Source organism: Neolamprologus brichardi, chromosome 10, assembly GCF_056152115.1.
Source record: "Neolamprologus brichardi isolate AB-2024 chromosome 10, ASM5615211v1, whole genome shotgun sequence".
In the NCBI taxonomy this organism is placed as follows: Eukaryota; Metazoa; Chordata; class Actinopteri; order Cichliformes; family Cichlidae; genus Neolamprologus; species Neolamprologus brichardi.
This window is the reverse complement of record NC_142113.1, coordinates 4,910,402-4,936,095: the sequence shown is the minus strand read 5'-3', so window position 1 is coordinate 4,936,095 and position 25,694 is coordinate 4,910,402. Positions and strand designations below refer to the sequence as shown.

The 25,694-nt window shown below is 41.8% G+C and overlaps 2 protein-coding genes across 2 annotated transcripts; both read left to right on the top strand.

The window, feature by feature from the left end:
* The first annotated feature begins 2,978 nt into the window (after window positions 1–2,978).
* On the top strand, window positions 2,979–9,629 carry ppp1r14aa (protein phosphatase 1, regulatory (inhibitor) subunit 14Aa). Its single transcript, XM_006808601.3, has 4 exons — window positions 2,979–3,326; window positions 6,090–6,170; window positions 6,599–6,631; window positions 8,457–9,629. Exons 1-4 carry the CDS (start codon window positions 2,979–2,981, stop codon window positions 8,634–8,636), a joined length of 642 nt encoding a protein of 213 aa, XP_006808664.2. The 3' UTR covers window positions 8,637–9,629.
* Window positions 9,630–12,413: 2,784 nt separating this feature from the next.
* exoc3l2a (exocyst complex component 3-like 2a) lies at window positions 12,414–25,454 on the top strand. Its single transcript, XM_006808600.3, has 13 exons — window positions 12,414–12,517; window positions 15,040–15,611; window positions 17,435–17,655; window positions 18,088–18,835; window positions 18,923–19,037; window positions 19,122–19,232; window positions 19,312–19,412; window positions 19,527–19,637; window positions 19,732–19,867; window positions 21,166–21,288; window positions 21,392–21,547; window positions 22,880–23,001; window positions 24,100–25,454. The coding sequence occupies exons 2-13, from the start codon at window positions 15,064–15,066 to the stop codon at window positions 24,413–24,415; spliced, it is 2,808 nt and encodes a 935-aa protein (XP_006808663.2). The 5' UTR covers window positions 12,414–12,517; window positions 15,040–15,063; the 3' UTR covers window positions 24,416–25,454.
* Window positions 25,455–25,694: the final 240 nt, after the last annotated feature.

Here is a 25,694-nt window from a genome sequence, read left to right as displayed (position 1 = left end):
GGGGGGGGGTGCATTCCCTCTTTTATGGCTTCTAGACCAGGAATATTGAGTGGTGAATAAGATCCAATCACCACTACAACCACCCAACCTTAACCCATTTGTCAAGCTGTGGAAGGTAATGGAAACTGAGTATAGTTGTAAGAAAGAAAGTTTTACTGTGTTATTGGGAAGATTCCTGAACAAAGTACACTCTTAGTGCTTCCACAGAATTTAAAGGGTAAGTGCAGCTCAGTGCTCATCAATCAAATCTTCTTCTTCTTCTTTTTCTTCTCATGGCTCATCCCGTTAGGAGTCACAACAGCCGTCTCCATTTCATCCTGTTCTTAGCACCGACCCTCTGCATGTCCTGCTTTTCCTACATCCATGAACCTCCTCTGAGCTCTTTCTGTTTTCTTCCTGCCTGACAGCTCCATGTTCAACTTAGTCCACTATATCCACTCTCCCTCCTGCAGATGTCCAAATCATCTCAGCCTTTCCTCTCTAACTTTGATTCCACACTGCTCAGCCTGAGCTGTCCCTCTGATATGGTCATTTCTAATCTTGTCACTCCTAATGAAACTCTTAACATCTTCATGCCACCACCAGCTTGGCTTCCTGTCTTTTTCTCAGTGCCACCATTTTCAAACTGTAAATCGCAGCAGAGCAGATCCCTGTTATAATCTCAACCCCTCCTGCACACCTGGTCAGCGTGTAAGGTGCAGCCAGAGACTGAACCACCATCTCTCCAGCCAGTAGATGACCTCCTCTACCTCCTGAGCCACGCCCACTCTGCCGACAAACTCACGCAGAAAATGAACCCTTCAAATTGTTGCTGCTAAAGATGGTCATACAACAGTGAGGTATACATATGGGCTTACATAGATTCCTGTGAAAATGTTCTTTTACACATGATTTTATACTGTATTGTACTCCAGTATATCTCATACATTATTCATTCATCTACCTCATGTACATGTGAAGTGCACTTAAGTATGATTAAGTCTGATTGTAGACGTGAGAGAGTGTTGCATGCTGACAGTTCGACTTTTGTCCCTGTTTTTGGAGGAAACATCCATCCATCTTCATCCGCTTTATCCGAGGCCGGGTCGCGGGGGCAGCAGCCTAAGCAGAGAGGCCCAGACCTCCCTCTCCCCAGCCACCTCCTCCAGCTTATCCGGGGGAACACCAAGGCGTTCCCAGGCCAGCCGAGAGATATAATCTCTCCAGCGTGTCCTGGGTCTGCCCCGGGGCCTCTTCCCAGTGGGACATGCCTGGAACACCTCACCCAGGAGGCGCCCAGGAGGCATCCTTGTCAGATGCCCGAACCACCTCAGCTGGCTCCTTTCGATGTGGAGCAGCAGCGGCTCTACTCTGAGCCCCTCCCGGATGGCCGAACTTCTCACCCTATCTCTAAGGGAGAGGCCAGCCACCCTTCGGAGGAAGCTCATTTCCGCCGCTTGTATCCGCGATCTCGTTCTTTCGGTCACTACCCACAGCTCGTGGCCATAGGTGAGGGTAGGGACGTAGATCGACCGGTAAATTGAGAGCTTCGCTTTTACACTCAGCTCCCTCTTCACCACGACAGACCGGTGCAGCGTCTGCATTACTGCACCCGCAGCCCCAATCCGTCTGTCGATCTCCGGCTCCCTCCTCCCATCACTCGCGAACAAGACCCCGAGATACTTGAACTCCTCCACTTGGGGCAGGAACTCATCCCCGACCTGGAGTGGGCACTCCACCCTTTTCCGGCTGAGAACCATGGCCTCAGATTTGGAGGTGCTGATCCTCATTCCCGCTGCTTCACACTCGGCTGCGAACCGTTCCAGTGCGAGCTGGAGGCCCTCACCTGATGAAGCCAACAGAACCACATCATCCGCAAAAATCAGAGATGAGATTCTGAGGCCACCAAAGCGAAAGCCCTCCGCCACTTGGCTGCGCCTAGGAGGTTGGAGGAAACAACCCAATTAAATGTGCACGTGTCACCTGCCCATGTCAATGATAAACTCGATCCATTTAGTCAGATTTTCAAACCCTTGTACTTGAAACACGTATTCTGCCAAGATTTCATTTTAATGTTCAAACCTTTCTGTAGTTTCCAAGGATGTTATATTCCTCCTTAGGGGTGTTTTTTTTTAGAAATCACAGACACCTTAACTGTAACATCAAGGATGACTAAAAACAAAAAGGTCAGAAAATATTCCCTTAAGATTAAGCCAGCATAACCAGAGGAGAGAAGATGCTGCGGACTGACATTACAACACCGTGTGTATGTGTGCTGCATGGTGATGAAGTTAAAAATGTAAGACTTGGGCAGCCCAATATTGGTATTGGATCAATACGAGCGTGATGGGATTGATACTTGATTGACAGAAGCTGACTCAAAGTGCTTTAGAGACACACACATCTACATTACAACTCTCCAAAAAAGCCAGTGTCAAAAATACACGAATAGCTGAAAGGTGTTGTTGTATTAACAAATGATTATAGAAAGTGACACATGAATTTAGTGGTCAAAAATGTATTCTACATTTGCAAACTGATGATGATTCATGTCATAAATCATGAAATGGAGAGCTTCTTGTATAAGGCTTTTATACTCTGAGCACTCAAAGCTTTACGCAGCTTGTCTCATTCACTCCAGCACTTTTTTCTATGCTCTTTTTATGTAAGTGTACTTAGATAGTAAACACTTACTAACATTCTGTGTAAATGCACACCGATGGATGCATCCGCGTAACGCAGGGGGAAAAGATTAGTTGGTGAGGAGAAAGGACCCACTCCTTTCAGAGGTCTCGCTAAGTGCCTGAGGTGGTGGTAGGTGTGCATGCCATGCGCCCCCCGTGAACGCTTACACACGTTGAGCTGTGACGCAATCGGTTAACCAGGCACAGCTGAGTAATTAGAAAGTGAAAATATCTCTTCTTTTATTTTCATGTATTTATTTATTTATTGTTTTTATTGAAGGTTTTTACAATCGGAATGGTTCAGTGACTTGCTCTATGTTCCAGAGAAGCCAAAGATTCAATTCAATTCAGTTTTTTATCAACTCACAAAAACATCTCAAGAGGAACAAGGAAAAAAAAAGGTGGGAGCTGTGTCGCCTCCCAGCTCCTCTCCCGTCCGTGCGCGTCAAACGGGCGAGAAACCAGCCGGACCAGTCCACAGCAGAGATGGCAGCCGAGTGGACAGACGCAGCGCTCGAAGAAAACGCCGGCGAAGAGTGCAGTCGTAGCATCCCGAAGAGACATGCCCGGGTTACGGTGAAGTACAACAGGAAGGAGCTGCAGCGACGCCTCGACGTAGAGAAGTGGATCGACGAGAGCCTGGATAGACTGTACGCGGGGCAGGTGGGTGTCTCTGAGAGAAGTGAACTGATTTAGGATACTGCACGGTACTGTCTGCGTGTCCAACAAGTTTAAAAAGCTTTGAAGTTGAGAAGAAGTTGAAATGCAAAATGGAAAATATTATATTTAAACAAGAATGTTGCGTGAAGACACTTTCCTGAGACTCGTCTTCAGGTCTCTGTTGATTTATGAGGTGTTTAGGGAATGAGGGGTGGGGCACTATGTTGTCCTTACAAGGCCAAACATCCTGTAGATGTGATATCTGCTGCTGTTCCCGTCTCACAAATCTGTATTTGTCTTGGAGCTTTCTGCCTTACATGGGCAGTGTGGAACTGGGGGAAGAGGAAGAGGGGGTAGGAGGGAGAATGCTGGTTTTATGTCCCTGGAGGGGGTGAACTCTACATCTGGGAAGCAGCTGACAAGATGTTAGAATCCCTCAACAGGAGTTGCAGGGAAAGTTTCTTGTTTTTGGACTTTAGGGCTATAATGAAAGTCTGGTTTGATTTTAAAAAGGCATTCAGATGGTTACAATAAGTCATCTCTCCAAATAAAAAGGAGCAAACATACCAATTTTCTCATCATCCCCATACCCAGAAGATTCTGAGTGAGACAAATGCTTTGTTTTTGTAAAATGGTCCTTTACAGTGAGCTAACCTTATGCAACATAAGGTCATGTCACACTCAAGAACAGCATTTCATTATTTAAAAAAAAATAAAACAAGCCTAAAAACAGGAGTTGCTGTTATAGTGCATAGAGTTGCAGTCCTATAGGTGCCAGGGGCCTGATCACAAAGGCAGTGCAGTGCACTGGTGTGCATGGGTGGGTGGGTGGACTGTCCCTTCACTCAGCTTGTACAATGGCTGTTTGTTCAAACAGAACACGCCACTCTTACTGTAGCCTATTACATGAACACTGTTAACATTCGGTCCCCACAGCCTAAACAACGCAATTAAAGTTTGCAGGCTGAATGTAAATATTCCAGCTGCTATTAAAGCTTAAAGTACTATTTGGACATGGAGGTTAAATGTTTCAGGAAGTCTTTTTAACTTAGTGACTGTTAAAATGGACATTTGCACATGGCTGAATCGCTTTTCTCAGCATAAAGGTAGCCTACCTTTAGAATTTGGGTATTCAGAAAGACCCTGTAAGTATGCATACTGTGTATGTGCTGACTAACAGACAGCTGGTAAGAATATTACTGTAAAGTTGTGCAAAAGTTGTTTTGTGTGATCCGTTTATCCTGGGATGAAACTTTTTTTTTAGCTCAGTCTTGAGGGTGTGAGGACTCTCTGAATGGTGTGGTGTGTATGAAGATGTTTTAGACCATCATATTAGAAAATGTTCATCCAGATGGTGAAAGTCACCATCCAATGGTGACTTTCTGTTAGCTTTCATTTTAATTTATCAGTCGTTTGTATTCCAAAAATTATGATTCCCGGGGAGTGAATCCTATCCTAATCTCAGCCTATTCCCTTTTATGGTTTTTATTAGCCAGTTGAAGAAAAAGCGAGTAAAGACAAAGAGTACATAGTGGAAGTTGAAGAAGACAATTGTTGAACAGAGTTCAGGGAAGAGTTGAGACAGGCTCTAGGTGGTAGGGAAGAGTTACCAGATAACTGGGAAAGTACAGCTGACGTGTTGAAGTATTTGCTGTATCGTCTGGACAAATGAAAGAAGACCAGGAGACTCAGCAGTGGAATGAGCAAGTACACAAAAATATTCAAAGCAGGAAGCTGGCACAGAAAAATTGAGATTGGTACATAGATGAAGAAAGTGGACTGGAGTACTGGTAGGTTAGACATACAGCAAAGACAGACAAAGTAAAAGAAAAGGCTTATAGTGAGCTAATGCTAGCTTGGACACTGAAGGAGAGGACTTGCACTGGCTTGGCAGAGAGCTTGAACTGGAAAGGATGTGCAGCAGGTCAGGGTGATCAAGGATAGACATGAAAATGTACTAATTAATAAAGAGTGCTGAGAAAATGAAATAAATACTTTAAAGAACTTACGAATGAAGAAAGTAGTAGTAGTAACTACAGAGAGATAAAGCTGGTGGCTGGTTTGCAGTAGTGATCGCCAGGTTGATGGATGTGTTTTGTTTTGTTCACATGATCATAGTTACTTTGGATCCACTGACAACTGAAAGGACAAAGTCTTAAGTTATGAGTTAGTACCTGCTCCAAAAGGCACCGACAACACAAACACAGTAAAGATCCAGTGTAATGACTTAAAGTAGTAGATAAGGTCTAATCTGAGGCAGATTTAAACCAGCTCCAGCTGCCTGTTTCTGGCCACCTGGCAATCAAAGCGGCCACCCCCCCCCCAAACTTTTGTATCCAAGTGAATTTCATTCAAAATAATTATGAAGGGGGAAACTATCCACAGAGGCTGAAACAGTTCTTTGTACCAAGCTGTAAACATGCTTTTTAATGCTATAAAGCTGGGCGTATTAATATGTGATTCTATGGGGAATGACTAACTCTTGAACACAGCTTCAGTTGGTATCTAGACAAACAGCAGTCTTTGAAACCTCCGCATTGGCCTAGTTTTTCAACGCCATAGGTTGCCCCTTAAAGGAAGAAACGGATGAACAAAGCATTTAAAGCTGAGCGCATGCCAACTGCAGGAAAGCGGACGATACTTGATTTTTCAACTGATAACAAAATCAGTATTGTAGCATGCATCTGTCACATTCTTCTACGATGACTCACTGAAGCGTTCCATATGTGTGTTTTCATTACTTCTATGTCCACGTGTTGCCCTCAGGAGGGTGACATGCCAGAGGAGGTTAACATTGACGAATTGCTCGACCTTCCGAATGAAGAGGAGCGAGTCAAAAAGTTGCAGGTAATATGACCTGTTGCATTCATCGCTATCTTTTCAACTTCGGCGTGAGATAAATGGACGTGTTGTTTTGTTTTGTTTTTTTTTATTTCTGACCAAATAAAGTAAAAAACACAAGGTGCATTAATGAGGTTGGTATACAAGTCCAAAATTGAGCAGGTAGACGTAGACACTCTTCAAGACAAACCCCCTTATGTAACAACGAACAAAGAAATTTACAAATTAATACAAATTAAGTTGTATACAGGCTGCTACGTTCTCATTAGCTATAGATATGTCCACATAACAATAATAATGGAAAATAGTAGTTAGAAATTAGCAAAACGGAGTCAAAAAAGTCAAATCATCTTCATACAAACATTAATTTTTTGTTTTTATACAGTTGTGTGAACTTAAGGTTTGTTATAACACTGTCCTTTTTTAAAAAACAGGAACTTCTTCAAAAGTGCAGAAGCAGCACAGAGGTAAGTTAAAACTGAAAGTTACATTTACAAGCACTGATGCAAACATGCATGTGAGCTAAACTAAAGCTACAGCCCGTCTTTCTTCCTGCGGTCCTTCCACATTCCTCGGCAACAACTTTTTTTTTTTTTTTCCCAGTTCAGTGATTGAAACAATGAGGCTCTCTGGAACAAACAGAGTCAGTGTAGGAGCTGCATTTTTGTCCCAGACTTAATTTATTAGACTTTTTGGATATGGATTAGATTAAACTGATTCACTTTTATCCAAGCACTGAAACATTTTTTCTTCCCTTCTATATCCTCTCCTCACCATGGACTATATGCCCTAAAAAGTAAAGCTTTCAGTTTTCAGTATGGCTTCAATAAACACTTTCCTAATGAGTTAATGATCTCAGTTGTTAGCATTTAGTCACTGATGATCTCATTTAAAGAAAAATAGATGTTGAAAGTATTTTTTTGGCAGTGGATGCCTTTGTGCCTGACAAGATCGACAAAGATTAACATGGGGGCAGCCGAAATGCTGTTGAGGCTTCAAAATGTTAGTCCATAACTCGGTTAATGGTTTCACGGTGGCTGCATCCATCTTTTCTGTACAGTCTGCACTGCTAACAGTGTAAGGGACAAAAACCACACTCCTGTTTGTGCAGAAATCGATTGCAAAGTTTATCTTAAATAAACGTGAGCAGTCCAAGTCTAAAGTTTCCATGCTGGACAGCTGTGAATGGATGTTACGTTTGCACCGGTGATGACTGAAGCAAGCGCACATACAACAGTCAGTGCACGTATGATTAGGTGAATATTGTTTTAAAATAGGTTAAATTAATGAATGGATATAAAAGACCTGCTACAGCTGATACTAACACAGAGATTTAGTACTTCTGATGAATGTTCACAGTAAACAAATGTGGACAGGGAGTATTTATACATGGCAGGGGCAGCTGGTTTTTTCCACCTGCACGTAGACTGTTACCATAACACAATATATCTGGGTATTGCATGTCTTAACAAACTACATCACAACATGGGAGGGCTTGAGGTCATTCTCCCGGGACTCTGGTGCTCTTCGAGACATTCTTCCATCTATGGACATATGAACACTGAATACTCTTAAACAAGAATGTGTGGAAAAATGATTAAACGCTACATTTAGTTCTGCTTCGTGCCTCACAACAATTGATTGTTATCAAATAAGAAGCTGTTTGTTTTTTGATTCTCTGATAAGGGCTGCAGGGTTGTAAAAGTAGATTCAGATGCTTCCAGATGGTCCACATATAAAGTATGTTGCAACTATGGTCTCCTATAAATAAAATCTATAAAAACAAAAAACAAACCTAAATATCTGATTAAAAAAAGTTCTCATCTTTAATGCATTACCAATCTCGTGTATCTAATCAGGGCTACAACTGGCAAAGGCATAACTGAGTTCCTGAAGAGGTTGCAGTTGTTACACAGTACATACGTGTAGTTATATTGAGCTCATTGTAACTTCATTTTACTTTCTAGTTATTTTAAATTCTACTATTGTCCAGTGTTGTTTCAGTCAGTGAGCCATAAGGAGGCGCTATTACTGTCATCTTTTATTTTAAACAAAAAAAGACCAAAATCAACTGCAGTAAGCCTGAGTGCTGTGGGTAGGATTAACCCCATCAATCAATTTATGATTCAAATTCCATTTCTGTTTAGTTTTTTGTTTGTTTTGTGGGCAGAGTCATGGAATACTTTTTAAATACTCTATCTTGTGTATTATAGACAGAAATGATTAGAGATTAGGTTGTGCTGTTAAGTGTGAAAGATCTCTTAACGGACTGGGTTTCTGTTTCACCCTCAGACCTTCATCAAGGAGCTGGTGGTCAAGCTACAAGGAGTTCACAGGAAGGATGAGCTGCAGAGCGAAGGCATCGAGCATCCTGTCATCTGTCATGGCCACTATCGCCATGAGCCTTATCACTTCAACAACCCACAGCACCACCACTTTCACCACAACCAAGAGCAAAATCAGACCCTCTGATGGCCCAATAAACATGCACACACACACAGACACACACACAGATACTATTGTGAAATGAAGTCAGTCGTCCTGGATTACAGAAGGCATTAGATACATTGTTGAAAACAACAACAAAATTATTAAATATAGATTTCTTTTGAAGTCCCTCTGCATCTCACTCAATTTTAAAACCCAATACAGTATTCATAAAGGCAGAACATATGCATTGGCTTCTTGGCTCACTCTGAAGCCCACATTGACCCAGCGGCACCACCTAAGCTCACAGCTCTGGTTTCAGCTCCCAGCCAGGAAATATTTTGCCACGTTGATTCAAAAAGGAGATGTACATGTTGAGAGAGAGTGACTTTCAGACAGAAGAAGCTTTGCTTTGCCCCGTATTTTTGGTCTTTATGGCTAGCCAGTTCTATATGTCCCTTAATGTCGTACTATTCCTTAAAACACAAACAAACATGTAGGTTTACTTGACTGGAAAAACAAAACAAAACACCGCTTAACTTGTACTCTTTGTCACTTTCCTTACGTAAATATAGTTGGTGTCAGAAACTGTTGTGGTAACTGATGTATATGAAGGAAAACAGGATTGACAGCAAATTTTGAAGTGACATCCAAGGGTGGCTTCTAGGTCAACAAATTCACTGTGTGAACTGAACTGTGTCACAGAGCACATGAACATGAGTTTAGAAATAACACCACTCAATCACATGCACATACGTGTGACTTATTTAACAGCTGGTAAATTCCGGTGGTTATTTATTGTCATGATTACAGAAAAAGGATAAGGATCTAACATACTGGTATGATGTAACACTGGAAATAATCCTGTTGCATTGCTTATCCACTGTAGCTTTTTAATATTTCATTGTTATTCAGATTGTGTTTGAGTTTTGGTGTTGCTACGTTGTGAGTTATGTCGATACATTCACTAAATTGTAGTTGTGCAAAATAACCGAAGTCTCCTGAAGAAATTTCTAATAAAATAATTTTGTTCAGTTATGTTTGTTTTCACTAATCCACTGAGATGTGCAGTCTAATATACAGCTGGATGTGGGACACATAAGTTTAATGGTGAATTATGAAAACAAACAGCTTGTGTCAAAGGCCACAACATTCCTCAACCAGGACCACTAAAGCTCACCAGCTGCTTGGGGAAATCTAATTTGCAGTTTGTGCTGTAGTCCCTACTGAAGGGCAGTATTTCAAAAGTAGAGGAACTATGTGGGTGCAGTAAATAACATTTTGACAGGAGGCAGAAAAACATAGACCACCGTAGAAACACAGGCAGTCATTAACTTGAAGAAACCCTTGGACTAATACTTCTGGAAGTAAACTTAATTTCAGGGAGAGTAAGGGTGGCCACTTACTCCTTTTCCCAGTGTTTATACTGTTTATCTGGACGTAGCATTTCCAGTGGGAGGAACGTTTCATCACTCATCCAAGTGACTTTTTCAGGCTCAGAAGAAAGAAATGACATTTTAAAAAGAGTCCAGTGAGCTCATAGATCATAGATCATTTCTATGAGAGCTTTGGGAATTGACAAAAAGCCCTGATCAGAAGAACCGAGGCCCCTGCTGGTGACATGGCTGCAAAAGTTTGCTTGTGTAGGTGGGTGGGTTATCCAGAGCCCTAAAGATGAACACCAGACCTTGGATTTGAGTCTAAATGGGGAGCCAGTGCAGTGAGATCAGCATAGGTTTGACATGAGAATGTCTGGAGGCTCTGGTATGGAGTCTATTGTAGCTAGGTGAAGCGAGATGACATACCAATCTCCATCTCCACAAATAAAAGATCTCTTTAAGCAATGCAACATAATTCAGCTGTAGGATGTGTGTTTATTTGTACTCATAGAGGCACTGCAAATATGTCATGATGTTAATGTATACACTAACGTGTGACATTTACCTGGCGCCCCAGCAGGGGTCTTTTGTGTGGCGAACATCCTGGCTCATCCTGACCTTTGTGGGAACGTATTCATCACAGCAAGAATTCGGCCTCAAACTGAGAGCGTGCTGGCTCTGTTTGTATATTTAACACATTTTAGGAAACACACATTTAAACTGTATCGACCTTTTAACCTTTTAATGGTTTCAAAGACTCCAGCTGACTGCACTCATTTTACTATTATAAATGCACTTTCTATGAATCTGAACATACCCACTAAACCTACAATCTGGTGAAGCTGTTAACAACTTTTAGACATCTGAAGGTTGTGAATGATAAATGAATGCTAGCGACTGGGCTCATCTTTAACAAGCTGTTGTATCTGTAATCAAATCAAAAGGAATCTTGATAATTGAAGTTCAACATATTCATATCATATTAGCCATGCATCCTGTGACATTGACGACACAGTTGTTTTCATGTCACTTATGATACACTGTGTGTATCTTTTCAGTGGCTGACAAAGCTGTTACTTTTATCTTATTTGCTCTAAAATTGAGATGTTTTAGAGCAAAACCTCTTTAGGTTTGAAGTGTTATGAGTGCATTTAATCAAATTTGTATTTATATTTGACCTAGGTTACATTAAATTGTACTTTGTGTTTGCAGCGTAGTTGATTTCAGCTAGAGGCGAAATCGCTGGGGGCGATCGTGGCTCAAGAGTTGGGAGTTCGCCTTGTAATCGGAAGGTTGCCGGTTCGATCCCCGGCTTGGACAGTCTCGGTCGTTGTGTCCTTGGTCATACTTCACCCGTTGCCTACTGGTGGTGGTCAGAGGACCCAGTGGCGCCAGTGTCCGGCAGCCTCGCCTCTGTCAGGGTGGCTGTGGCTACTGTAGCTGCCATCACCAGTGTGTGTGTGAATGTGTGTGTGAATGGGTGGATGACTGAATGTGTAAAGCGCTTTGGGGTCCTTAGGGACTAGTAAAAGCGCTATACAAATATAGGCCATTTACCAGTCTTTATTGTAGAGAAAACAAGTCAATGCTGGACAGCATCCCTGACTGTATGATACGGTGGCCCTGAAAGGCCAAACGGACTGCAACGTAAGAAAACACCAGCAATAAGAAAAACGCTGCAAAAGCACACAAAACACAACGGAAATTCACCCAACCACTGTCATGATGAGAGACATTCATAATGGAAAACACGAGTAGAAATGAGCAAATTCCATCAGTCATCATGTCTGAAGTGGACTAAATGCAGAACACCACCCTTTGCACTACACCTCTCTGCACACTGGGTGGCAGCAGGGAGCCAGCGTGAATAAAGGCCCTTCATGTGTTACTGCATCTTGTTGACATGTTGCTTTTTTTTTTTTTTTTAAACTCACAATACTTTGAACCGTCCACGTGCTCAAACTCTACAAACTCACTGCATTCTTCAATTGTTCTGTCCTGCATTAGACTTCTGTCGTGGCTACGATGAACTTAAAACTTTGCAGTAATGCAAAGACGTTCAAGAGAGTGTGCAAGAACGGGACTTTTTCCTCATGGCTGTTGACAATGAATAATAATTTTATGTTTTCTACTGAAGCCGCACTCACAAACACAGAGAGATTCACAACCGTAGAACACAACATGGGGATGGTTTGTCCTCCTTCACCCTTAAGGTCAATACAATTAGTGTAATTAATTACACTTGGGGCCCAAGGTGCGGGGGCTGATCAGGACAGGGTGGTGGTGGGGTGGGGGTCTGTGGTGTGTGTGTGGGGGGAGAAAGGACGGGACAAGCCTTTCCTCAGGAAAACATATCACCTTCAACCACAATAGGGTAAACCACAGGAAATCAGGAAACCGCAGGCAGCAACATTGCTCTCTTGAGTCAGTGAGGACTTTCAGACACGCTCTCACACTCATCACAGACGCTCTACAGCCTGGCAGCTCATTTAGCCAACACACTCCAGGATGACATTGGACTGAAACACAGCAAGGCATCGTCATCAGGTAAGTCTGATCCTCTGCAATCATTTATTATTTCATACTGACTGTTTCCGTTGTGATAGAGATTTAAGTTCAAATGATTGTTTTTATGTGGAAATCATTGTGTTTGGCTGTTTTTCACCACCTCTGTCTGTAACATATATACTTAAAGTTGGGTAGTCATTTTTGTGTTTAGAAAAAAAACCCAAACTGATTCACAGTTTCTCCGTTACTTTTTTCAATTTTTGGAAGAGTTTCCCTATCCTGGCTAATTACACAAACAAACAAACAAACAGACAAATAAACAAACAGACAGACAGACAAATAAACAGCTTGGAAAAATCAAGAAAGAATATCATGGAAAAAAATCATACACAGTTGATATTTGATCAACCCACCAGTTGCTAAGTGTAATACAATGCTGATGTCTGGCTTTTGAGCGTTTGCCAGTCACACTGATTTTATGAACTTTGAGGTCATCTTATTAAAAAAAAGACACAACTGATAAATACCATCCCTACTCGTCTCCTTTCTTCATCAGGAACACTCAGTATTATTTTTCCATGTAGACACTAAAGGATTCAAATGCCAATGCATCACAGTAACCATCTCAGCTAGAGTCACTGTTCTGAATTTTTACTAACAAAAGATCAATTGTTGTCACTGTCTGGAGTTTGGCTGTTTCTGTTGGCAGGAACAAAGATGAACAAACAAAAGGAGAACTCTCTTTCACTGCCATCAGACCAAAAAAAAAATTGTTCCCCTGCTACTATTTGTTCTATTCAATGTCATTATTTAAAAATGAAGTCCATATAACGAGTAAAAACTGACTGAAATGAGCTTGGCTTGATACCGTACAAGCTTTAGTCACTATTAAAGCACCTAAAGTATTTTTTCAGCAGAGCATGCGGTATGAAACGAAACACTGTTTCTTGTTCTTGATCATGAAGCAGTAGGCTCTCATTATAGTGGACGTGAAACAAAGTATACAAACTGAATTAATGAAAAATGTACAAATGAAAGAAAAACATACTCCTGGGTTCCAAAAAAGTAACCACCACATCTGACCACAAGTAATCATATGAAATATTATGACCACATCATAAGGCAAAAAAACACAATAATGAAAAACAGCCAAAGCAGAAAAAAGGGAGAGTCAGACAAAAACAGCAATAAAACTATATATCAGTCGCATCTACTGTAGGCCTGGTGTTAATAGGATGTTGAGTCAGCAGGGGGCGCTTTTTGCCTTCAGTACTTTTTAAGATTCTGTAAAAATTTGCTCATTGAATGCATGAGAGCAGACAATTTTATGTTTTCTACGTAAAAGCACAATGACTTGATTTTTTTTTTAAAAACTGGAAGTAAAAAATCTTTAGATACCTTTAATAAGTAGTAAAGTTACTTAAGCACTTAAGAACTAGCTGTCCTGTTTCTCACCAATATCCCACCCAGGGCTGTGTGCAGTCTTGCGTATGTTAGCCACTACGTATCACCTGAACAGCACCTTAGCTTCTTTTCTCTAAGTCTTGTTCTTCAAAAGGATATTCCAGCACTAGAGAGCACAATAACAGCACTACTATAGGATATACACTACCCATTGTGTTGCGTTCTTCTTACTATGAAGGTCAAATATATTTCACATGAAAGTATTCAGGGACCTCTAATGCCCCATTGTTGTCGCTTTGGCTTTTTGTCACTCCCACCAGGACAGAAATGTTTCATAGAGGGATAAAGGTGAACATTTTGCTCTGATGTGCAGTGACAATTCCCTACAAGGCGACGAGTGGCTCCAGAACTTTGTCAATAACTTGCCCACCGCAGAGTCACCAGATCCCATCAAAGGATCAAAAGTTCTGCTTTTTTCCTTTAATTTGTCACATACTGTATATTTGAAACTAATGTGACACCACCTGGATTCTTGGTATGAAACTGACTATTTGTGTTTCCCTGGAAACTGTTTTGTCACTAAGGTGTAAATTGGGCCAAGAAGAACAGCAAAAACTCAGTTTCATCACCTTATATTAGAACTGAAAAAACGTCACAAACCAACTCTTAAATAAAAAATGTCATTTAAAGTTATTTTAACTTTTAATAATAATAATGGATTGGATTTATATAGCGCTTTACAATACCGCTATTCATTCACTCACTGGTGGAGGCAGCTACGGTTGTAGCCACAGCTGCCCTGGGGCAGACTGACAGAAGCGAGGCTGCCATATCGCGCCATCGGCCCCTCTGGCCAACACCAGTAGGCGGTAGGCAAGTGTCTTGCCCAAGGACACAACGACCAGGACAGAGAGCCCGGGAATCGAACCAGCAACCTTCCGGTTACAGATGCGCTTCCTAACCCCCTGAGCCACAGTTGCACTGTTTTAGTTCAAAATGAGTTCACTTATAAGTAGTTTGAAATGAAACCTCTGATCCAGGACTGTTTCTGAATTCTTTGGGGCATGAAGTTATATAATTTTGCTCTTATCTTGGTTGGTTATAGCCCGGGTATGTCTGGTACTCATGTCCTAATTAACATTATCTTTGTTTTGCAGTTTGTTAACGTATTAAATGCAACCATGCCAATTCTGAAGAAACTCCCGGGAAGATCCAAGAGCTGCCACGAGTTCCCCAGAGTGAACGGTGAACTGATTCTGCCTCGCCTAGACTTAGACATCAGGGACTTGAACGAGCTCAAGGACCTGAAGGAGCTTAATGAACTGAAGGATCTAAACAAGAACCTGAACCCCTTTGAGGATGTGGACCTGGATGATGATGATGACAGGAACAGAGGTGACATGGGCCTCATTATGGGGGAAGTCAAGGGTAACCTCCAGCTGAAGTCGTCCTGTGATGGTGAAGAGGAGGAGAACGAGGTAAACGCTGGGAAACACGGGGCAGGGAATCCTAAAGTGAAGCCACTGCGGGGGACCCTTGAGCGGATCTGTGGAGTGTCTCCCCTTAAGACCCTTGGAAAATTGGGAAAGGGGCTTCGCATATCAGGACGGAGTGTATGGGGGAACAGCACCCCACACTACAGCCCTGGAGATTCAAATACACTACCAGCAGAGAAAGAGAAAAGAAAAGGAGTACGCAGGAGCTCAGAGGGAATAATGACCCTGCTTCGGTGAGGAGAGATTTGGAGTAGAAAGAAAGCAGTTTTTAAACAATTTAACCTGTGGTACAGTTGTGGTTTGGCGTTTACATTCACTCTTCATTGACCTAAATGTTCTTTTTTCCAGGTGTAATCATTGTGCAGCATGCTTTTGCACTTTGGGTTTGAATTGACATTGGATTTTGTCACATCCACACAGGGCCAAACGTATACATATAGGCTAAAATATATTCATACACTCACTTGAATATTTTAATAGGTGACACTGAAGGTCCACTGAATGTCTTTTAACTTGCCAAGGCCTACTAACTACTCATTAGTGATCACCATTGACTACAACTGGTACTTTCTCTTTGTCAGCAGAAAAAGGATGTGTTTCACAGCTCACAGCACACATGGGATTAACTAATACTCATAACAATGGGAAAATCCAGAGAAGTCTGAGGGAAAAGATGATTAATAAGAACTCTAAATTTACGTAAATTTAAGCTGGGAAGGTGTCTTAGTCATTTCCACAAAACTGCAGATTCTGAGCTCATCATTTGAAAGAGAAAGTTCTAAAAATAAAAATTGGCTAGAATATTCAGAAACATCCGTAACCATAACCCAGAAAAACTGCTGGCATAACTGTCAGTGAAGCAAGTTTTACATTTCAGGGTTAATCCATTTGTAGAAATGTGTAGCTCCCTGCATGGACGAGCCAAATGCCTTGTGGGAAAGTTTTATTGTCAGACGAGACAAGACTGAGTCACAGTTAAAAGAGGTACGTTTGGAAGAGGCTTTCAAACCTGTGCCAGTGTTCAGCATTCAGTTTGCTTTGAGTGCTCGAGTAGAGTAGAAAACCACTACATAAGAACCAGTCCATTTACCATTTACCAAATTAACAGCCAGACGCTTTAAACCTTGACATAACTGGGTGTTCCAATGGGACAATAATGTAAAAACGCACATTAAAATGGTTCTGGAATAGGCTAATATTAAGCTTCTGGCATGGCCTTCCCAAATCCCAGACCTCAACCCTGTTGAAAAATTCTGGACTACGCTGGATTTGTGCCAGGAAACCAACCAATTTAAATGAAATTTTTACTAATTCTGCCAAGAGTACAGGTCAAATATCCAGCAAGAATTATGCCAGGAGCTTGTTGGAGATCAGAAGTTCAGGCGCAACTATCTAAGCAACAAATATTAGTGGGGGCATCTGTATTTCTTTAAGGTTTATGTCTTTAACCTTTGACCCTGTGTGGATTAGAGAAAATCCAAAACTAAAGAAAAATTGTGCAAACAATTTTTGGTTAATTTTTAAGCCATTAAAGATGTAGGACTGGGGAAAGAACATTTCAAAGAGATCAAGCCCCCAAATTATGGTGATATTCACAGCCATGTAAATTCTGATGACAACTGTATGTCACTTATGTGAAGCAACTCTATGCGCATTGGACTCATATGATGCTTTTGATTGCATTAATGACACAAGGTTAAAAAAGTTTTTCAGCGACTGAGAATAAAAGTTCTGTTTACTGGTCAGTGACAGAATAACATATAGTGCCCTTATTTCCTAAGAGGTTGTGTAATTTGCTGTGGTAACTTGTTGATCTAAGGAACCTCTTTTGTTTTTCAGTGGCATGTTGTGTACTTGCTGTCCTCACTCAATGGGACTATTTTTAGACGAGGTAGCCACACACAGCAGCAACACTGTGTGAATGTGTGGCACTCAAAGCACAGGTTTCCCTAGGAATCCCGTACAGGACAATACAAACCTCATGCACTCATTAAAGTCCTTGCATCATTTAGGGCCATGATTTATGCTCTTTGTCATTGCTGTGGATGTTCTGCAGCTTCACTGGTCGACGGAAGGAGGAGCGCAGAGAAAGCCTGCCCTGTGGAGACCTGAGCGTAGGCAACGAGGTAGAGACTTCCAGGCGATCATCCTTCCTCAGGATGGTCAGTCTGGGCAAGCTAAAGAGGGAATCCATGTCAGACAAGGCATCCCAAGAGACGGAGGAGGAAATGGAGGAGGCAGAGGATCCAGTAGTGAAAACCAGAGAGCCCCTCTCAGGTAATAATTAAGAAGTCGAAAAAAATTACTTTCCAAGTGACCCTGTAGACTTTAGCAATGAATCTACATTACATTAGTTAATATTTCAGGTCAAATTTCAACAGCAGTTGTTGAAACCTAGACAACCCTCTGATGAGGTTAAAACTTTTCACTTGGGAGCCACTGCGCTCACTTACCATTAGGCTGAAAAGGAGAGGAAGTAGGGTCAGAAATGTTCCCCAGCTTCCTCTAGATAATTCAGTCCAGCTACTGTTTGGAGACTCCGGCAGGGAATTTTATCAGGAACAGAGGAATGTGCAGACAAACCTGCAACAAACAGGCGAGTTTGTCAGCCAGGTACATGCACAGCTGCTGAATGAGATATGTGCATTAACATATTTGTTACTAAACTTATTACCTCTAAACTTGTGTTTCTCTTCTGGTTTCCCACAGTTCTGGAGATCTTACAGCTGGTCAATCACAGGGACCTTCTCCTGGCTGACACACACATTCAGGAACTGGAGCGAGAGTGTGAGCTCCTGTCTCTCCTGCCAAACACAACTCCTCCTACCCTCACTCCTACCCTGTGTCCCAGTACTCCACCCAGCATGTTGTCTTTGTCCTCTTCCTTTGATGAGTCCCTCAGCTCTAATGCGACTTTGGACTCAAGCCGGAGAAAAGCTAAGGATGTGGAGCTCCTGTATGAAGCCCTTCAGAAGGAGATGTGGGATGTGGTGCGGGAGTCACTCCGCCAGCCTAGTGCTGGCCCCAACCTTGGTCTGGTGGTGCTGGTAATCCAACAGGAGGAGCATGCTGATGCTGCCTGGGCTCTGAGGGAGGAGACTAAGCCAGAGCAAGAGGTCCCCCGCATCCAGCCCAGCCAGCGTCCCCGGCGACTGAAGATGAAGTGGAGGCAGGCTGTAGCGGAGGCTGCAGACTGGAGCCTGCCACATCAGGTAGACACCCAAGCAGGCCAGTTGGCCTCATACCTGGAGCGCCTGAAGTGTCGAATGGTGGATGATCTGGATGCAGCGAGAAGGAACGCTATATCCATTTACCCAGAGGAGTTTGCAGCCTTCCAGGTGTATGTGGAAAGTTACCATCGAGCTGTGGCCAAACGTCTTCACACTATTACCAGTGGCCCACTGCAGATCACAGACGTATACTCACTACTTGACTGGTTCTACAACATCTACAACAGGTTGGTAATGATTGCCTGCTCCAATAACGACACACACAACAAGCTTTTATTCGTAGTTAAATTTTTACATTAATTCTTTCCCACCAGGGATGTCCTAGGAACTATCGGGACCACCACACCCATCAACTACAGCACACTGGATGGTATTCTGCCTCAAGAGACAGTGGATAGGCTGGAACAAGACTGCATTAGTGTAGTCAGGGTGAGAAAAGAGTGTTTGAATGTCTGTTGCTGGGAAAATGTGGATAAGAGGTGCATTTAAATTCCCTGCTTTTTCAATTTTCAGGATAAGGTGACAACAGAGCTGATCCATGTGCTGGATGAAGAGGAGAGGCGATGGGCTCAGACTTTGCACATAGAGGAGTATCAGTCTCACCTAGCATGCTCAGTAATCCAGGTACAAAGCCGTCCTATTTCAGTAACATTTTCCTTGAATGAAACCTCTGTCTTATCACTCATGTCTTTTAAAATTTCAGAGGGTAAAGGTGGATTTGGACAGATCTACATCTGTGAACCAGTTTCTAGGAGCAAGAGTGGCTCGCTGCAGTCTCATTGGATTGGCTGACTTCATTTACAGGTGTGTGGACAGTAGTTTAAGGTTATAATGTTAAATCATATCTATATATCTATCTACTGAGAAAGAGAGAGTATTTGGATTCAAAGTGTTCTCATAAAACCTCTATGCATTCAGTTTCCAGAGGAAGGTGGAGATGTTTCATGACAGTCAGGCAGAATTTGGAGACCGAGGAGATGGATATGTTTCAAGGACCATAGCTCTGGTTAACTGCTGCCCTCCTCTCAGGTTGGCAAAGATCAGTGAAACGTCATATCTGAACATTTTCTAAAAGAGCTACAGAAACTAAACTGACATGTCATATTTCTTGTGTAATGTGTAGATCCTTTGTGGACCGCTGCAGGCAGTGTGACCCACAGGGCAGTGAGGAATCTGCGCAGAAAGCCAACTCCTCATTGGACAGGATCATCAACCAGTCAGTGAGGGTGCTGACTGACAGGCTATTTGACCACATCAGAGTGAGTAGGACAGTGGCAAGATTCATCTGAGCCATTAACGATGGTTTTCCGGAAACATAATTATGATCATGACCCAGATGTGCTGTGCTTAACAAATTTATGAGAGCATCACCCAATGTAAGGTTTGTGCCACAGCTACCCTAAATTAACAGTACTGTAATGGTAATTGGCAAAATTATTGTGTGTGTTACTGCAATGGTTGCTCCACCAGTATGCACAAGCTCTTCAATAAAATTATATTTTAATGCTAAAATATAATTATTTTTCTTATCAAAGAATTTTTCAATTTACTGTACAAAAAGAAAAAAAAACATTAAAGCACATTATTATTTATCAGGTTAAGATACAAAATGACAGTTATTTACTTGCATTCCTGAACAGAAAAATAGTTTTAGTGGTTGAAGGTTGTGCTTTTGGTACAAACCGCAAATTAATTTCAGTAAGTTTACTTATTATTAGTTCTGAACAAGTTTCTGGCAGATTTGTGTTCATGACAGGTAAGCTAAAACAAAACTGTATTTTTTAAGTTTCTGGTCACATACTTGTGTCTTTTATTATTTTGATAATACACCGAATTATATGGAGAACTTACATGTAATACATGAAAAGTCAGTATTTGGGCAGAAGTGTTTTGTGTACACACAGCTGTTTAGCTGTATCATTAGCTGTTTCGTTAGCTGTATCATTAGCTGTTTCGTTAGCTGTTTTGTTAGCTGTTTCGTTAGCTGTATCGTTAGCTGTTTCGTTAGCTGTATTGTTAGCTGTTTCGTTAGCTGTATCGTTAGCTGTTTTGTTAGCTGTTTTATTAGCTGTTTCGTTAGCTGTATCGTTAGCTGTTTCGTTAGCTGTATCGTTAGCTGTATCATTAGCTGTTTCGTTAGCTGTATCGTTAGCTGTTTCGTTAGCTGTTTCGTTAGCTGTTTAGACAAAAACAGCTAATAAATACAACTGTCCAACATGATGATGATAATAATGATAATAATAATAAACAATGAGTATAAAGTACAGTCTTTACCTCGTTCCTATATCTGAAATTTCAAGTAATAAAACCATCCACACTAATTCGGTTAAAAGGACTAGATGTTACAGTCCCTGATAATGCATTGCTTTTGATGGAGAGACTCTTGAGGGATGGCTGTTATGAGGAAAGGCAGCCCAGAAACTTTGCCAGCAGGACACGTCGTTGTGTGCCTCACTTTCGGTCTTTTACCCAGGCTAATCTGCTGTTTTCCTTCCTTGGTTAGGGTTACCAAACCTAAATCTGTTCTTAATCTGTACTTTGTCTGTTGCCTTTCTAGCCCTTCTTTGACAAACTGATGAAGAGAAAGTGGCTGAACAACACAGAGGCCTTCGAGGCTATTGAAGCCAGTATTAAACAGCATTTCAAGAAATTTAGAAGGATGGACTCTCCACCCTATCAGGTCAATACACGTTTGAAATGGTAGTTGATAATATTTTCAATGTATAAAGGTATGAAACTATATAAAACTATAGCTAATCTATAATTGCTGTTATGACTGACAGACACTGGTGGGTGAGGTGCACCGGCGGGTCCTAGTGGAGTATGTGAGAGCCATTATGAGGGGACGCCTCATGTGCACATCCTCCAAGATGAGGAAGAGGATGGCTTTCCGCCTGCAAGATGAGGCCAAGCAGCTCAAAGGACTCTTTAAGGATCTGGTAAGTCTGGTCTGCAGACACAAAACTTTTTTTTTTTATTAGACTGTGTTAGTGTGGAAAAGAAAAGTATATTTTAGAGTGCTAATGGTCTCCAAATATGAAGAAGGAAATTCACAGAGTCCAAGACACAAGTAGTGGTTATGTTTCCGGGGAGCACAAACAGAAGTGCTGATTCTCAAAAACTTGGAATGGGGAGGGGGAAAGAGTGTGCTGGCTGTGACTGGAGCCTGACCCTGGAATTTCCTAGGTCAGGAATAACTCAGACAGTGTTGATACAGGACTGAGCTCTGAAAAATGGCTGCCGTCAGTGAGATGGAGATGGATGAACCGGGCTTACGTTAGCACTTGCCAAAGTGGGGAAGAGGGAGTCAAACAACGAGGCCTGACGGCATGGCATTTGCCCCCTTTCTATCTACAAGTTCAAACAAGTGTCCGTCACCTCAGCTGACAACAGGAAGCTGCTGTGTTCGGAGGAAACTTCCTGTTCCTGTCAGCTGGCGCACTTTGATGTGGCTCTGGAATGGCCTTGATGGCCTTTTTCGCTGAGGAGCGGGATGAAGTTTCTGTGGAAACTGGGAACTTAGGAGCATTGGGGGGAGGATGAGTTTTTAACGACCACCAAAAAAAGACGTTGTTATTTTTAGTGAGTGGCAAGCAACCTCTCTTTTCCTCAGTGTTCCTGAGAAAAAAACAAGAACTGGGAAAGCAGAGGTTGAGGTCTGGTATTCACTAATCAAATTCCTAAGTGTTTGGCCTCCAGAGGCATTAACCTGTGCTTCCTCTGTGGGTTTCATTGTTCACTAAATTGCTTGTCACTTCTTGCCTGAAAAACACATTGAGACTTAAGAAGAGGTCATTTGGATGGGCAATGATAATAAATAAGTGGAACTCGCGTCTTCTTGCAGTCCGTTTGTGCTCTTCTCATTCTGTCCATCCAATGTCTCGTCTCTCGCTCACTGTTTTTCTTTGAAACTTTTGCACATTCTTGTAAACAGTGACCAAAGATGTCTGCAGAATCTTTTATGACTTTTATATCTAACAATACATTACCATTAGATGTGCAAGGATGCCAGCCTTTAGCCTTTTATGTGTTTTAAAATTTCATCCACTGTATTTGAGGTATTTTAGGTGTCATCACCAGAACTAAGTGCCCAAACCACATTATAAGTTCAAACAAAAGCACAGCTGGACAACTTTCAGATTTATATTTATTTATGTAGCGTGCTTGCATTTATATGCTACTTTTGTAGTCTTACTGACGCTCAAAGTACTTGATTTATCTTGTAGTCCTGAGTTTCCTGTGAATGAATTGTTGCCTCTTCTCTGCCTCAGGAATCGAGCTCCTCCTGGTTGGACAGCATCATCTGTCACCTTGCTGACATCATTCTCCTGGAGGACACGCCCTCCATCCAAATGGAGGTGGCTGTCCTGGTGAAAGAATTTCCAGATATACGGTAAGGATTTTTTTTTCCCCCTCACAAATGAACAGTCTTGAAATGTTACAACCAGGAAACATCTATAAAACAGATGCTCTCTGCACTGGTCCCTCCCAGAGGTCCTATATTCTTTTATGCTTACGGCTACACATTCGCTGTGTTGTTTTTGGCACTGTGCTAAAACAAGAAAAATGTAAGCCTGCATATGTTTTTTTGTTGCAATGGATCAAAACAAGGAAAAGGAGCGCGGAAACATATCTACATTAACTTTGCTATTTTTGGAGCGGTGCGGGTCTGTTTTGAGAATGGATGAAGCAGACAAGCCTCTGGGGGGGAGTTCCAGCCTGTTTGTGCACAGATTAAGACTCACATTAGTGACGGTTTTCGACCTAATGCACGTGACGCATAACCCTCCAAGGAACAGACAGGAAGCTGCTGCCGAATACTTCCTGTTCCTGCCATCCTGCAGGAGACAGACTGGTGCCACTCTTTGAATCAGAGAGAGAAAGGTGTGGAAGAGAAGAGAAAAAGTAGCAGTTCAGACCTAGAGACACATTAACTTGCTACATTTGTTTGTACCTTATGACAGACCCGCAAGTCTTTCAGGAGATCAAATGCAGGATTTCCCGAGTCTTTTATTTATCGACCTTAAGAGTCACATCATGCACATACGGCTGTGTCTACACATTGTGGATAAAAAGTATGAAAAAATCCAATGATAAATAAAATACAGTGCTTAACAATTTTATAAGATCACCACCCAATGTAAGGTTTATGCCACAGCTGCCGGTAGTTATCAAAATCATTTTCTTTAAATAGTTTTTTATTCTGTAATGGTTACATACACAAGTGCTTCTTGTTTTTACCTTATTCAGTGTTAGTTTAAGTTTAAATGAAGCTTGTAAATTTAAGTAGACCCAATATGATTTAAAACCATCGCCATGCAAAATTTTAGACGGGCACTGAATCTTCTGTCCTTCCCAGAAGTGAACACAGTGACTCAGAGAAAATAACCGTTACTCGGCGTCATGGCACTTCTTGACAACACCACACAGATCTAATTTCCGATACATACCCATTTATCCTTCGCCCTCCCTGTATCCTTCCTCTTTGCAGGAAGAAGCATGTCTCCACCCTGCTGAACGTTCGAGGGATGATGCGGCAGGCAGAGCGACAGGAGATCCTCAATGTCGTCAAAGATTTCGAATGCAGCAGCGCCCTCATGTGCCGGGACCACGCCCTCTTTTCCGATATTCCCATCACCTCAGAGGTGCACTGCATCAGCCTGGGTTTCCTCCGCCTCGCCATGACCGTCTCCAACTGGTTCTCAGAGCACCGGCCAAGACGGAGAGGCAGAGTAAGCATCAGGAACGTTACACCTCAGCCTGCAGAGAATAAGGAAGATGCGAGTAAACTTCACAGAGAAGACTAGCGACTAGTGTTTGTGCTAGGAGAGTAGTCACAGGCATACTGCGAAGATGAGATGTACATGCACCTTGACCAAAACTGATTTTGTCACCAGCCACTTAAAAAAAACCTCAGGTACTGCACATACTGTACATCCTCAGTGACAATTCTCCATTTCCTCGTGTTCGCTTTTGCTTTAACGGTGAAACAAACCGTGTATTTTAATAACGCACCATGATTTACAGTACTTTGCTGTTTATTTACACCTCTACAGAAGTAAACAAAAAAGAATATATCCTCTGAATGTAACATCATGTTCATTAGTTTTTCAGCTTTTATTTCTTAATTATCATTGCACAAAAAACTTCAATATGATTTACAATGTCTGCTCTTCAGCATATATTTACCCAATGATATATACCCTTTCTCTGGTATATAGAGCATATGGATGTACAGTACTGTGCATCAAAAGTTAAAGACACTTGCTGTTGTTTAGCTGTTTGCTTCTTATCCAGATACCTGATCTGTTAAAAAGTCATTCTGCTGCGTGCAATTAGGCCAATATGATGCTAGCTTTAGTGATAAGAAAAACAAAGGGTCCTGAACATTTGGACCTAATCTGGGATCATTCTGACACTTACCAATGTAACTGGCAAATGTTGTGAGTGTTACAAATGTGGATATAAGATAAAGTGGACCTGTGGCTGAGCTGCAGAAGTCAGATTTGCACCAAATCCAATGAGGTGGATTTGGATTCATTGCTATATATAACATGAAAGAAGTCATAAAATAACTGTGGCAAGGTCTCCAAGATCCTTTGATCAAACAAAAAGTGGTGCAGTTTTATTGGTGTTTTTTCATGACTGCACTTTGAATTAAACTAATACAGAAAAATGAAAAATTGCTTTATTTTCTTCAAAACATCCTCCATTTACATTTTACTTTTACAATGTTTTCTTAGTACTGCATATTAATTTTATGGAAATCTGTTGTGTCACTGTGAATGAAATGGATCAATTGCTGGAAACATAATAAAAGCCCATTGACTGGGTCGAGTAAAGTGATTCAGCAGCTCTGTCATTGTGGGTTCAAATTCTGTTTTGCATTTCAGGTAAAAAATGGAATGTGTTCTATGTACTGACGTGCTTCAGTTGAGTTCAGTTTCAATTTTATAGCAATCACACAAACCCCTACCTCAACCACTTGGCGAAAATGAGAAGGAAAAACCCAATTTTAACAGGAAGACTCAGCGAGGGGCGGCGAATCGGATGCAGTTGGTTGGAGCAGGAGAGACAGTGTTTAGT

Excerpts from the sequence above, each read along its gene's own strand:
- ppp1r14aa (XM_006808601.3), top strand. The coding sequence starts at position 2,979 with ATGTTCCAGAGAAGCCAAAGATTCAATTCAATTCAGTTTTTTATCAAC. Across the intron at positions 6,171-6,598 it reads AGCGAGTCAAAAAGTTGCAG|GAACTTCTTCAAAAGTGCAG; the intron begins GTAATATGACCT and ends TTTAAAAAACAG. Across the intron at positions 6,632-8,456 it reads AGTGCAGAAGCAGCACAGAG|ACCTTCATCAAGGAGCTGGT; the intron begins GTAAGTTAAAAC and ends TTTCACCCTCAG.
- exoc3l2a (XM_006808600.3), top strand. The coding sequence starts at position 15,064 with ATGCCAATTCTGAAGAAACTCCCGGGAAGATCCAAGAGCTGCCACGAG. Across the intron at positions 19,638-19,731 it reads AACTGCTGCCCTCCTCTCAG|ATCCTTTGTGGACCGCTGCA; the intron begins GTTGGCAAAGAT and ends TGTAATGTGTAG. Across the intron at positions 19,868-21,165 it reads GGCTATTTGACCACATCAGA|CCCTTCTTTGACAAACTGAT; the intron begins GTGAGTAGGACA and ends TTGCCTTTCTAG.